The sequence below is a fragment of the Opisthocomus hoazin genome, chromosome 9 (genome assembly GCF_030867145.1).
Source record: "Opisthocomus hoazin isolate bOpiHoa1 chromosome 9, bOpiHoa1.hap1, whole genome shotgun sequence".
Taxonomy (NCBI): Eukaryota; Metazoa; Chordata; class Aves; order Opisthocomiformes; family Opisthocomidae; genus Opisthocomus; species Opisthocomus hoazin.
This window is the reverse complement of record NC_134422.1, coordinates 14963812-14976738: the sequence shown is the minus strand read 5'-3', so window position 1 is coordinate 14976738 and position 12927 is coordinate 14963812. Positions and strand designations below refer to the sequence as shown.

The 12927-nt window shown below is 46.8% G+C and overlaps 2 protein-coding genes across 7 annotated transcripts in view; both read left to right on the top strand.

Moving 5' to 3' along the window:
* MRAS (muscle RAS oncogene homolog) overlaps positions 1-9517 on the top strand; it is a 48205-nt gene extending 38688 nt beyond the window's left edge. For 5 of the 6 annotated variants that reach the window (XM_075430691.1, XM_075430695.1, XM_075430690.1 and 2 more), the window contains one exon: positions 1776-2695. In XM_075430691.1, the coding sequence (XP_075286806.1) occupies positions 1776-1875 (100 nt within the window). In that variant the 3' untranslated portion in view covers positions 1876-2695. Of the gene's footprint in view, positions 1-1775; positions 3592-7594 lie in introns of those variants that run through there. The other variant, XR_012765039.1, reaches the window with a different exon arrangement.
* TMEM177 (transmembrane protein 177) overlaps positions 3241-12927 on the top strand; it is a 49584-nt gene continuing 39897 nt past the window's right edge. The window contains exon 1 of the mRNA XM_075430688.1: positions 3241-3301. The gene's annotated coding sequence lies outside the window, so the exon portion shown is untranslated. The remainder of the gene's footprint in view (positions 3302-12927) is intronic.

The following is a 12927-nucleotide window of genomic DNA, read 5'->3' as shown; positions in this document are numbered from 1 at the left end:
TGAGAGCAGCAAGATGCTGCGTGAGCTGGCTGGTCATTTGCCACGATGCACTTTCGCTTGGTCTTTGGACATTGCAAACTGTCCGCAGCCATAGGATGGCATCACCCACCCACCACATACTGCTTTTCTTTTTTCAAGTAAGCTTTTCCAAATAAAATGTAAATTTACAGCTCCCTAATAACCGTGTCATTCCTGGAGTGCTTTACAAATGTAGAGGCTCCTCAGAGCCTGTGCGAGTGTGCGGGGTGAGGACGCTCGTTCAGGCTTGGCACTCTTCGTGCTCCTTGCACTTGGCTGATTCCCAGTTTATTTATCTTCATGCAAGAAACTGTTGTCTGGAGGTAATCCAGAAAGGGCTGATCGAGTCTGCCCGACAGATCTTTGAAGTTTCCTGATATCCCTTTCATGCTGCAGCAGCGTATACATGAGCACCGTCACAGCAGAAATCTCAAGCAGGCGTGGGACGTGGTTTTCTGGATCTCTAAAATAGTTCCAGAATGCTGTGAACAGCTTGCAGCCGCTTAGTGTTTATCCAAATTAACTTTAAAGTATTTTTTTTATTTCAGCTTTCTAGTCTTGAGCCTTAAAGTTTCATGTTTTTCAAGCCTCCAGCCTTCAAGCTTGCTGAAAAAAGAAATCTTAGCAGTCAAAGCTGAGTTTTTCCGGTGGTTGCAAGCATTTGGGAGCTGAGGCTGTAAGAAAAACACCAAATGAAGCCATAATGTTTGTCTCCCAGCTATGTCTCATGCTGGTCTGGATACCTTTGTTTTAACCCTCAGCTTAGTGCCTGGCGTATTACGTAGCAAAGAGGCTGAGTTTGAACTATTCAAACTCAGGTTGGTTATTTAGATGCTGTTTGAACCTGTGGAAGCTGCCGGCGTTCGTATGGTTTATCTTGCAACAAAATCTAAGTCTACAGGCTGCTTATCGGGTGTTTGAACTACAAAGCTTTCTTCTGTTGAATTTGCACCACCGGGCTAGCTGAGTGGCTGCTGCAAGGAGGTACGGTCGCAAACAGGCTTTTGGGCACTGCCTCATCTTAATGAAAAGGGAGGAACCCTCGACAGAACATTTCAGAGGTTGCTGGCTGCCGGGTGCTGCCGGGACACAGTGCAGGGGGACTCTCAGCTGCGTGTTCTGGTGGCTGTGACTCCAGCCAGCCGGGGACATCTTTCTGGGGTCAGCTCGCCCTCTGTGCTCAGGTGCTCTTCGCAGCTTCCAGGGATTGCCAGAGCCCCATGGGCAGCAGACTTTGGTTTTTCATGATTATTTTGACCCCCCCTCCCTAACCAAGTCCACAGCAGTGCAGCTGGCTAAGGGCAATGCCGGCTGACAGCACATCCTTCCAGGAAGATTTATTTCTCTCTGCACTCTGTATCTCTCCCATCCCCTTCCCTAACGAGCGCTAGCAGCGGCGTGATGGATGACACTGCATGGCTCAGAGCATCCGTGTTTCCCGAAGCAGCTCCCTGGCAGGGGAGGAGGCAGCAGTTCACCCAGGGCAACCGGAGGCACTGTGCCCTGGCAGGACATACATCCCTGCCGTCAGCCTCAGTGTTTGCTCATGGCTGCTTTGCTCCTTCCTTGAAAATGCAGGCAGTTGTCTCGTTAGCTGTGTGGCGTGGTGGTAGACGGATATATGGAGATATATGTGCAAATACACGTATTCACACCAAGATGCTGGACCACTGGCTGCCCAGGGCTCTGGATGCTGATGTCCAACCCATCTGCTTGGGTCTCACCTACTTATTTTCCTCTCTTGTCTCCCAAAACAGGCAACAGATCCCAGAGAAAAGCCAGAAGAAGAAGAAAAAGACCAAATGGCGAGGGGACAGAGCCACCGGCTCCCACAAACTCCAGTGTGTGATTTTGTGACAGAACTGCCTGGGAGTGCCTTGGATGCCTCCCTCCTCCCCCCTTGACCCACTGCGAAGCCAGGTGAGGAGCAGCAGCATGGCCCCGCCGCCCCTCGGGCTCCCCGGGCGGCTCGGACCCCCCCGGAGTGGGGCTGCGCATCAGGGCCAGCGTGGGAGCCGCGCGAACGGGAGGCAGAAGGCATCAGCCGGACCTCGACTCTCGAACATCCCCAGCGCCTTCCATGGGCCTCCACAATGTTTATTCAAAAAGGAAAAAAAAAAAAAAAAAAAAAAAAGGAAGGAAAAAAAGAGAAAAAAAAGTGTTGGTTTCATCAGCAAACATTTCTCCTTGTGACCCATTTCTGAACAGCCATGAATAGCCCCCCTGTTTGGTACAGTCGTCTGTGTATGCGTGGGGGAAGGGAAAGAGCTTTTCTTTTCTTTCCCTATTTTTTTTTTTTTTGTTGTTCTCTTCTCCTTTTTCGCTGTTTGCTCAGCGAGTGTTGGGTTGCAAAGAAACACGGCCGGGGTTAGATTTTTTGCACTGAACTCTCTCTTACGCGGCAGTGCCAAAACACGACTTCATATGAAAGTGCATAGATTTGGAGGAAGAAAATGAATTCCAGCTGCTCTGGGTGCTCCAGACACTGTGTCAGACTCTGGAGGGCAGCCAGCTCACAGACCATAAACTCCAGCTTAGGAGAGGAGGTTTGGGCTTGGATTATTTCTTTTTTCTTACCCTTTGTGAAGAGGTTTTGTTTCTGTTTTGTAGTTTGGGGCATGTCAAATTTAAGACGTTTTGCTAACCTGGAAGTATTTAAATTAAAGTAATTTACAAATGGAAGGGTATGTCATCCTTAAGGGGGGGAGGAAGGGAGAGAGGAAGTAAAACCTGAACTGAATTTGTTATCTGGGTGTTGAATTTCTCCCTCATAAATGTGTGTAAAGTGGTGCGATCTAAATCCCTCTTTATTATTCCTTAACCTTTCCCTGCAAAGCCACTCTTGGGTAGATGAATTGTTTTGCTTTTCCCAGGCTCATCTTGCGCACACACACACACAAAAAGAATCTGTTTATGGGCTTTGGCTCAAAGTTTCTTCATTTCTTCTTCTCCTCCATTTGCTGAGAGTTGGTGACTTGAAAGGAAGAGGTGTTTTGAAAATGACTCAAGTGGGATGTGTCTCTTCATAAGCTTACTGTATCTAAAAATTCTCCCTGAAAACAGTGGCGACTAAAAGTCTTTATGCCTTATGAAAAGGCAAGGCAAAAAAACCTGCAGCCATTCAAGCTGCCATCTGTGACACCAGAAATACAGTTGTGCACATCCTGGAGGGGCCGCATTTTCTCTCACACCTTCGCTGAAGCTAAGAACTGCGGTGGCAATTTTTTCTTTAGTTTAATGCATTGGCATCTGCTGGACTGAAGCCTTCAGCTCCATTCACAAGGTGACCAAACCCCTTTAAAAGTAACAACTTGCTTTTCATCAGCTTGAATCCTATTCAAATATGCTCTATGGGCACAAGTTAAAATATTGGCAGAGTATGAATGCCTGAGATTTATGTGTCTGAGTGCAGAAAATCCTGGTCTTGGATATTGAAGATCTGCTCAAGATGGTGGATCATCACAGACTTAAGTTGTTTGTGTTTGTCTTTGCAATCTGTTTGCCGTTGAATATCGTTTCTTGACTCTTTGCCAGGCCACCTTGTGAAATGGGAGTTGGCTGCTGATTTTTCAGGTGAGTGAGGCTAATGAAAACATTTCCTGATCTGTCCAGACTCCGTCACAGCCAGAAGATGGCAACTGTCTGTGGCTGGCTCAGCAAGCTGCTTAGCGTAACGCTGGCCCCACTACCTCCGTCCTCTTTTGTGTGATGGCAGATGCTGGGGCTGGATTAAGGAGGGGGATATTGGGAAGAAATATCTTCTCATGGACTTTTGCATTGGATGTGGGCCATACGCTTCAGTAAAGTTGCAACACCCTGTGTCAACTGAGATCTGGCTCCAGGCCATCGCAGCGTTTCTCCTGCGGTAGTGTTTCCTTGTTGCTTGAACTCTGGTGACCGAAACCATGCGGGTCAAATCCTGGCTCTTGAGACTTGCTACTGTCTTTTGGGGGTGAAGAGCTCCTTGTAGCATCTCATTTGTTCTGCCTTGAAAACCTCTGGTAAGTCAGGAGGCATCTGATAATGTGCAACCAACCCAATTTGCTGTAACCCCCATTACCACTTTCCTGCCAGAATCTCTGTCTAGTGTGACTACTGGCTTAATTTTTTTTAATTATACACAACTGATGCTATGGGATCCCCCACACAAGAAGATGATGGCATTTCCAGGGAGCCCTGCTAATACTCCCTAGAACTTTTCTACTTAAAAATAACCCAATTTCTGCTGAAACCCCTCATCCTTATTATTTTTATCTAAACCCTTGGGAATAGTTGCCTGAAAACAGCATGTGTGTATCTTGAGTCACATCTGCTCGATACTGAGCACCGTGTGTGAGAAATTATCTGCTGTTTCTGAAGTATCTTAATTGTTTCTTCAGCTTCTTTAGCAACTAACAGCTATTGCAGAATAATGGGGGGAGGAGGGCAAAGGAGCAGATTAACAACTGAATATGGGTAGTGGAAAACAGGGAAAGCATACCCATTTTCTTCTATGTTCATCAACTTGTTTATAGCAAGGAGTGTTTTCCAACAGGGATCGCATCTCCAACAAGTCTAGGGTGCTCAAAATACAAAGCCTATTGCCATCTAACTCACCCTTTCATATTCAGGGCTGTTAGCAAACCGAGAGCACCTTCCCTCCTATACGCAGCACCTACAGACCTGGCTCGTGAGACACCAATTGCTGGTACTTGCTCTGCAGAAAGCGCCAGCCGTGCTGGTGGGTGGCTGACTTTTTTCTATGGAGCTTCCGATGGAAAGGGACCCTGGCTGTGGTCATGGACAGTCTGGAGCTGGATCCTGTAAGGGTGCGCCTGGGGCTCATTTTCCAAAAAGCTGATGGTCCGAGTGACTGAACATCATCTTCAGCCCCTGGGTAAATCGGAGCAATCTGGTTCCTCTTCTGCTAAACGGGAATTTAGAAAGGAAAGCTGGCCACAGCCTTACCTTGTTTTCAATAGACACAAAATGAAAAGAGAAGAGGAGTAAATCATTGCAGATTCACTTGTATTTGATAACAAAATGGCCTCCCTTTTTCAGTTTAGACACTGAATAATACTTGTAAAACAACAAAAAAAATTCTTAAGCTACATGAGTTTGGGCTTTTTAAAGGCGTAGTTCACCTCCCCAGCCTGGGATCTCATCCCAGCTGTACCGCTGCCTTCAGGTAAATCACATTGCGCTCTCCTCCCTCAGGTCCTTCTGCCTATAAAGCGGGAGTAACGGCACTAGCTTGTTTTCTGACTGGCTATTGAGACATAGGGCATTTATTGTACAAGCAAAGTTATCTCTCTCTCTGTCTACCTTTCTCTCTTCTTTAAGGAAAATTGGGAGATGGGAAGGAAGAGAAGGAAAAGTACCTGGCTAAAATAAATATTTTCCCCTGGCATGAGCAGAGTATTTAATTATCCCTTTCTGCCTGCCAACTCTAAATGGAAGAAAAGCCTGAAAACAATAAAAAACAACCAAAAAATCCCCCAACTGTTCAGGCCTGCAGGGGGTGGGCTACCTGCAAACCTGCTTTGTTGGCTGTCTCAGCCAAGGCCAGGGCTATGGCTAGCAAAACTGCTCCATAACAGTCTGGGTACCTCTGAGTAAACCATCTTCAGGTGATGATGCTCAGCAGAAAAACACCAGAGATGGTGAACAAGACAAGCAGGAGCTTAAGGAGGGGCTGAGATTGCTTGGTTTGCATCAGATGTTTCAGTTTAACAAGAGGCCACTGCAGTATGTTGCTCTGTTCCTTAATCAGTCATAATTAATTTTGGCTGGCTGTTTAAACCCACAGCTGTACTCGAATTTGTAAATTGGGATGGGCTGAGGGTTTTAGACATACACAATGTGTCTAGTCTGGAGAGGAAATGAGCATTATTAGGAACAGAGAGGACAGCATTGTAATACTGGCTCAGACTTTTCCTTTTTTTTTTGGCTTGTTACCTTCCTAAGGCCAAAACCCAGGGCCCAGAGCCTTGTTTGGCTCCAGTGGTTTCAAGGGGTGGTCACTAAATGCTGCTGAAGTGCTTGGGAAGGAGGCAATCCCCCCCAAGCTCTGCTAAGGGTAGAACGTAACAAGGAATGCAGAATATAAGAGTGTTTTAAGAGACACAACTTGTGGACTACTCCAGATGTCAGGGTTCAGATATGTATTTACTAATGAGGGAGAGATAGAGGGCTTGAGAGAAGTCTGGCATTAGAGTAATATCCAAGCCCCTGTGGCAAGTGCCACATCAACCTGTGTACCTGGGACTGGACAGAAAAGCTCTGTGTCTGGAAATCCAAGTTCTGTGAGTTAGGGTGCAGTGGCCAATCTGCTCTACCTGCTGTAGGTCGGGAGAAAGGAGGACCTTTCGTGCCTGTATGAAGTCCTGCGTTACAGCTGCGCAGCAAGCGTTACAGTAAAAAGGAGATGAAGAGTGCTGCGGCGCAGGGAGTGTTGCAGTTCTTGGTCACTGCTCCCTGTGCTGGGAGGTCTGCTGAGGCCAGCGGTCACATGGAGTCAGTTCTGTGTCTTCCATGTCTGTCTTTAATGCCATCTGAGATGCCTCGGTATCCAGGGCATTTGCCTGAGACTTTCAGTTGTAACACAGGAGCTAGGGGAGATCAGTGCCCTTCTGGAGCAACAGCTAGCAGCCAGATGAGATTCATCTGAGCATCTGAAATGGCTCCAGATCCTTATCTTCAGGCAGCTAGTTGGTGGTTTGAGAGCCCTTTCCTATTTCACAGCAGCACTCTGAGAAAAGTCTGTGGATATTTCAAGCGTGTGCTGATATTCTAGCTCTTCTCCTCCAAAATGACCTCACCTGTTTTTTAGGGATTCACGGATGCATCAAAACAAAGGCTGAAGCAGAAGTCACCAGTTTTGCAAAAATGTATTAATTGCATCTTGCAGCCTAAGTGATCTCATGAGTATCACTTGCACAATTAGGCTGTAAATAATTCAGTATTGGCTATCAGGGATTCCATTGATGTTATGCAGGCTTTTTGCTTCTTTTTCTCCCGCATGTGAGGGGAATAAGTATTTTATAGATGATCTCACAGACACAGTTTCTGGGATGGCATGGGACTTGCTCACAGCAGAACAGAGCAGGGAGATGCTCTGTGTGTGCTGGATCCCACGACGGTGAGAGAGGAGGAGGAGTAGCATCATGGAGTTATGCTCTGGTTTGGGGTTCTGTTCCCACCACTGTGGTGAACACCTCCAGCTCCAGGAGGTCACCAGTAAGTGGCCAGTGGGTCAGGCAGGCCTAGACTTCCTGAGGCAGGAGGACCGTGCAGGCGAAGGGAGGGGGCCGGGAAAGGAAGGCTCACGCTCAACACGAGAGACCTGCCAGGTCAGCGAGCACCGGGGTTAGTGTTCCCCACAGCAATGGGGATGTCCAGCAGTGCTGGTATGGAGTAGAGACGAGCAGAATCCCCTAGTCCTTCTGGCAGTTTTGGGACAGCTTTTTTATTTCTTTTGAAGGGAGGGGTCCCTTTGCCAAATCCTGGGGGACCAGCAACATTGTGCCAAGCCCAGCACAGCAGTCTGGCTTGCCACAAGCATTACAACTTCTCTGGTTTCCATCCTTCTTCCCAGGTCTCTCTCATGCAGACCAGCGCACGCAACGCAGTCTGAGAGCTCAGACTGGGCATGTGGTCAGGCCCAGCAGCTAAAGAGAGGGGACTCAGACAAAATCCTGGATTTGCTCAATAAGAGAGCAGGAGCAAGAGGAGGAGGAAAGAGCTTTGTGAATTGGGAGCCTGTTCTATAAAGCCTAATCCTCTGCAAATCTGGGTAAGAGACGTTGTACGGTCCGTGATTATGACAATCTCTGCTGAGAAGTCAGCCCAGCTGAACAAGTCACGAGCTGGTCCTCGGGCTGCCACACGCAGAGGTGGTTATCATGGAGCTTCTGTGACAGCAGCTCCTCTGGACTGCTGCTGTCATGCCCAACCAGCCCAACACCCAGTCGGGTATCTGGCATGCCTCTTTGCATCTCAATAGCCCACGTCCCCTTCAAGCAGGAGCCCTGGTGCTGGGAACCTGCTGAATGGCCTGGGCACATACTTGTGGCGCAGGGGTTTCTTTTCTGCAACCTCCGTAACAAGAGCCGTGCTTCAAACAACAGTCCCCGGCATGCGAGCCGACAAAAAGCAGGAAATTCGAAGTGAAGGCTGATGCGCCGGGCTTCGCTTGCACAATTGTGGGGGTCGAACAAAGCACAATGGTGTGAGCTGGGGACAGGGTGCTGCCCGCCCTCCCCGGGAGCTTCCTGCCTTGCCTTGCCCTCATCCCTGGCTCCAAAGCTTCACAAAAGCTTAAGCCAGTTTCTGGCTTTCCCACAGAGCTGGTCACAGAGTTTCATTCCCACGTTTTTTTTGCTCAGCTTGGTGGAGACTCTTTGTTTTCTTCAGCACCTTTTGGTCAGAAGGGGTACCTTGCTGGTGGAGGGGTGTTTGGGCAGCCTTTGGCTGAAGGTGTTCCATGGGGAAGAGGAGTCACACCACCAGCATGAAACACTTAAACTCAGAGATGGCACTCTGCTACATTTTCTGTAGTTTTACTCTACCACGTAACAACTATTCTGGGAAAATTCACACGATACCTGCTGCCAGAAGAATAGATGAGTGGCACTAATGATTTTTCATTTCAGGATCTTGAAGCATTTATGAATCAATCCAGCCACTTTGCAGTCAGGACACTCAGAGGCAGCAGATCTTGCTCTGTAGGCTGCAGAAATGAGAGCACAAAGATCTGAAGAGTAGAGAAAGAAAGAGCTGAAGTCAGTGAGATGCCTGAACATCTAGCGCTGCTGGGACTTGTGCTCAATTTCCTTCAAGCTGAGAAACTATAATTATCGTAGACTTCACTGAAGATAAATATTAAATGCTGAAAGAAGAGGTCTAAGGCCAGCTGTCTTGAGAGGCTCAGTCCTTGATACAAACTGTAAATACCTACTAGCTACAGGCTGCTTCCAGAAGCAGCGTATTTCCCAGTATTTTCAATTCATTTTTTCTCTTAAACAATCCGTCTCCTTCCTAATTTGGGATTCAGCTTATCGCATCATGGAGATAAAACAAAAATGGAAAAGGTCACAAGTTCTGCTTCATTTAGGAAAAAAAGAAATTTACTCTTTGTAAAATGCCTTTGGACTGACTTACATGACTGCTTTTTTTTTCTTGCAAAATAAAAGCTTGAATCCTCCTTGTCCCATGGAGTCCCCAATGGCAGTGACTTTATCAGCCATGGGCTGCCCTGGGAGAACAAATCCATGAGCACCAAGCACAAGTTGTGTGAGCCCACAGCTGGGTTGCTGTTTCAAGCTTCCAAGGGGCAGAGTCTAATGCTTGTTCTTAAAATGACAGGTCCTTTGGCAATGTTGTCCTAAGGGAACGACAAACAAATGACGCTATCTAATGCCAGTGTGGTTGTTTCTCTCAGCATCCAGAGGACTTTTAGAACTGGCCATATAAATAATGTTACTGATGCCTGTGCTGAATAAACTACTTCTGCACCTTGGGCCAGAGTTAGCATCATCCTGACCTACAGCGAGGAAGGCTGCCTATATGTTTCCTATACTTTACGGCCAACTAATGCCAAACTGTAGGCTTATTCAGCCCTAGCAATGGTCTTGGCTGGGTTTCCTCTTACTGTGACCAGTATGGGACTTGTAGCATTGAAATATCACTGGAGAACCAGTTTGGCTACGGCACAGCATCTCTTACTGCCCAGCTGCCTCTTCTCTGCAACAGCCTTTTACCACAGCCTCTGTAAAGGTGAGGCAGAGCTGATGCTCTCCCTGGAGAGGGGCTGGTGCCTTGGATTTGATGGTATGGGCTTGGGTTTGTCTACTGCACAGAGCAGCTTCAAGGACAGAGTCAAATTCATTACCAGCAGCTATTGCTAAGAAAGTCTTAGCATTGCTTTGGGGCAGTCTGGCTGTTTCCCAGTAATGAATCCCCTGCGCTGACCAGATGAGGACATGAACACTTTGTCTGTGTTTTCATGCGGTATCAGGATCAGGAGTTTCATAGTGAAGATGGACTCCAGGAGAGCATCTGAGAGGAGAGGTGGCCCTACCTGCCGTCTGCACTGGCCTTGTCCCCACGCTCTCCATCGGTCCCACCTGCCCCTTGCAACAACGTCCAGCAGCAAATGCCGACAGGGTGGGTGGGGCGTGGTCCTTTGGACGCAGCAAGCGTACGGCGTCGGCCATGATCGGGGAGGTAAAGACAGCCTCAGGACCCCTTGCCGTGTGTGCAGGGGAGGTACTGCTGCCAGGCGTTGGGCACCACTGGGAACCCGCTGGGGGTCTCGGTGAGGTCATACTATGCTTTTCCAGATCCATCCTGTACCCTTTTCTTCCCTACTGGTGCAGAAAATAACCCAAGGAATAACTAAACAGCAGAAAAAGCTTCTCTAACACCTTAGTCCTTTATGTCCCTTCTCAGCAAAGGTTGGGAGTAAAACTGCGCCAAAAACAACGGTGAAAAAATTGCTGAAGGGGGAGAATGTAAAAGGGAAGATATGCAATCTGTGCTTGCATTACTGGCGGATGGTTTTTATTATTACTGATATTGGCTATTCAAACACCCAAAAAAAGAAAAGGAGAAATGGGGCGGCAGCTTCAAATCAAACAGAATATTTCAAACAGTTCACAAAGTTTTTCTAAACACATTAATCTTCCAAAGACTCTTTAGCCTGTTAGTTAGACTTAAATAATCATGACCTAGTACTTACTGAGTAACTAAAATCTTTTGAGAGTTCACTGGAGATCATTGTAAAACAAAGGGTTGAAAAAATCCCATTTGGATGTGAATATTTAATACGGCTGTTTGGAAAGCGGCTGTGCTGATATTAATTTGAGTAGATAATCAAGTAAGTATTAAACACACAATTATGCAGAGATAAAATTAGAACAGGAAAATGCTCTAAAATAAACCAAAAGAAAAAGGTTTGTAAAGACCATTTGACGATGGCCTTTCAAAAACAACTGGAACAAAACAGCAGAGTTGTTACTTTATATTCAGGATTATAGATCAGCGGCAGTACCAGTAGTGCCTGGTATGTAAATATAGGATGGATGTTGGGTTTGATCCTCGGAGCCTGTGAAGGTTAACCGGAGCCTTTCTGTTAAGTCGAACAGGCTGTGGATCAGGCTGCATCACCTTCTGGTGAGGGAGTCCCGCAGTTCCTTTAATCATCAGCTTGCAAGAGAAGCAGAAGTGAAACATATTGCAAAAGCCAAGCTCCAAGAGGAGTTCTGTTCAATTATGTCTTAACATTAAACTGGAGCTAATGTGCTTTTACCAGATGTCCTGATGAAATACTATTAAGGGCCAGTGCATCGCGTTAATTAAAGTGAAATTCCATAATGAATTCTTTTTGCAAGGCAGCAGGGATGAATCGGTGACCTACATAACCTCCCTTCCCTCTGAACTAGCTTTCCAAACTAATGAAATGAATCCTCCCGGTTGTGGCAGGAGAGCTGAGGGGGCCGTGCTTTGCATCCCAGCTGCACACTGCGACACGAAAAAATCCAGGCGCTCTCTGCAGATATTATGGCTCACGTTTCATTGTGTCTGGCAACAAGAAGGAACTTTCAGAGGGAAGAGAAGTCTCCATTAAGGGCACCTTGCATAACGGGAGGCTTTTGAAAGCTCCATTAAAATTCTTGGGCAGTGCCCTCGCAGAGAAGCCGGGGGATAAGCTGGCTGACCCTCTACCTTACAAACCGGCACTAACACACAGACAGTTAAATGCACATTCGCTTGAGCGTAAGAGGCTCAGGGTATGTCATTAAAATATAATCCACAACGCACAACACACAGCTGGCAGGCTCAAACCCATTTTTGCAAGCGCTTTAGGAGAGAAGGCAGAGTAACTGTTACATAGCTCATGTACGTGGGGAGAGGATGGGAGGAGAAGAGACCTCTGTTCCCAGGCATATGTTTTTAAAAGAGAAAATACGCCTGTGAATTCCAATTATGCCTGTGTTAGTACATTTTTATCCATGGTGGTTTGAGATTAAAAGCGATTTATGATGTTCCTAAGTCTCAGCAGTCTATGTTTCACTAAGCCATTGCAGAGCAATCAAAACAGTGCCTGCGCCAATGCTGGACTGCGCCAGCGAGTCCTAATTGCCTGAAAGATAATGGTGTCATTAAAGTCTCTCGCCCCTGTGAGCCTTGTGCTCCTCGACAGAAAAGATGCTTTTATTGTTGGTTTCAAAGGAGCCCTCAGTCACGGCTAAAGCAGATTGTCCATTCAGAGGCACTGGGAGGCTGTATTCTGTAGCTGCTTTATTTCTCTGCTTTTCCCTGCTTAGGCAGAGGACAGGGGAGGGCAACGGAGAGAAACGCAGAAAAAATGTTGACTTTTCGTCAAGAAAGCCAAAATGTAAACCAGATATTATTCAGTTAGACACCATGAAGGGAAGCAGTGGCTGAGACCCTGCATCAGTTAGGCTTCTAGCAACAGAAACAGAAAGTGCTTCTGTGAACGGAGATACACTCCACAAAAAAATGCCAGCTTCACCAATAATTCTCAATTCAGTAATCATTTTGACAGAAAAGCTGTGAACAGCTTCTTTATTCATACAAAAGTCATGTGGCTCTGCAATTATGCCTTAATTCACAGCCATCCTTCTTACTGGACAATTTCAATTAAGAAATGACCTCTCCCTAAAAACATTCAGTTCTCCTACATCATTTATTTCTGTCTTCATCTGGTAACATCTTTCTAAAAGGCAGAAAGACGCTTATGCAGGTGAATTGATCACTTGTCACTTATGCGTATGGGTTTTTTCAAATAGAAGTTCATTTTTATTTACCCGTACTCTGAGCCTTGCTAGTTCTTGTGCTTGGAGAATTGCCTTTCTGTTCGCTTTGCACAGTGCCCTACTGAGTCGAGGAGCCTGTCTTCTCTGG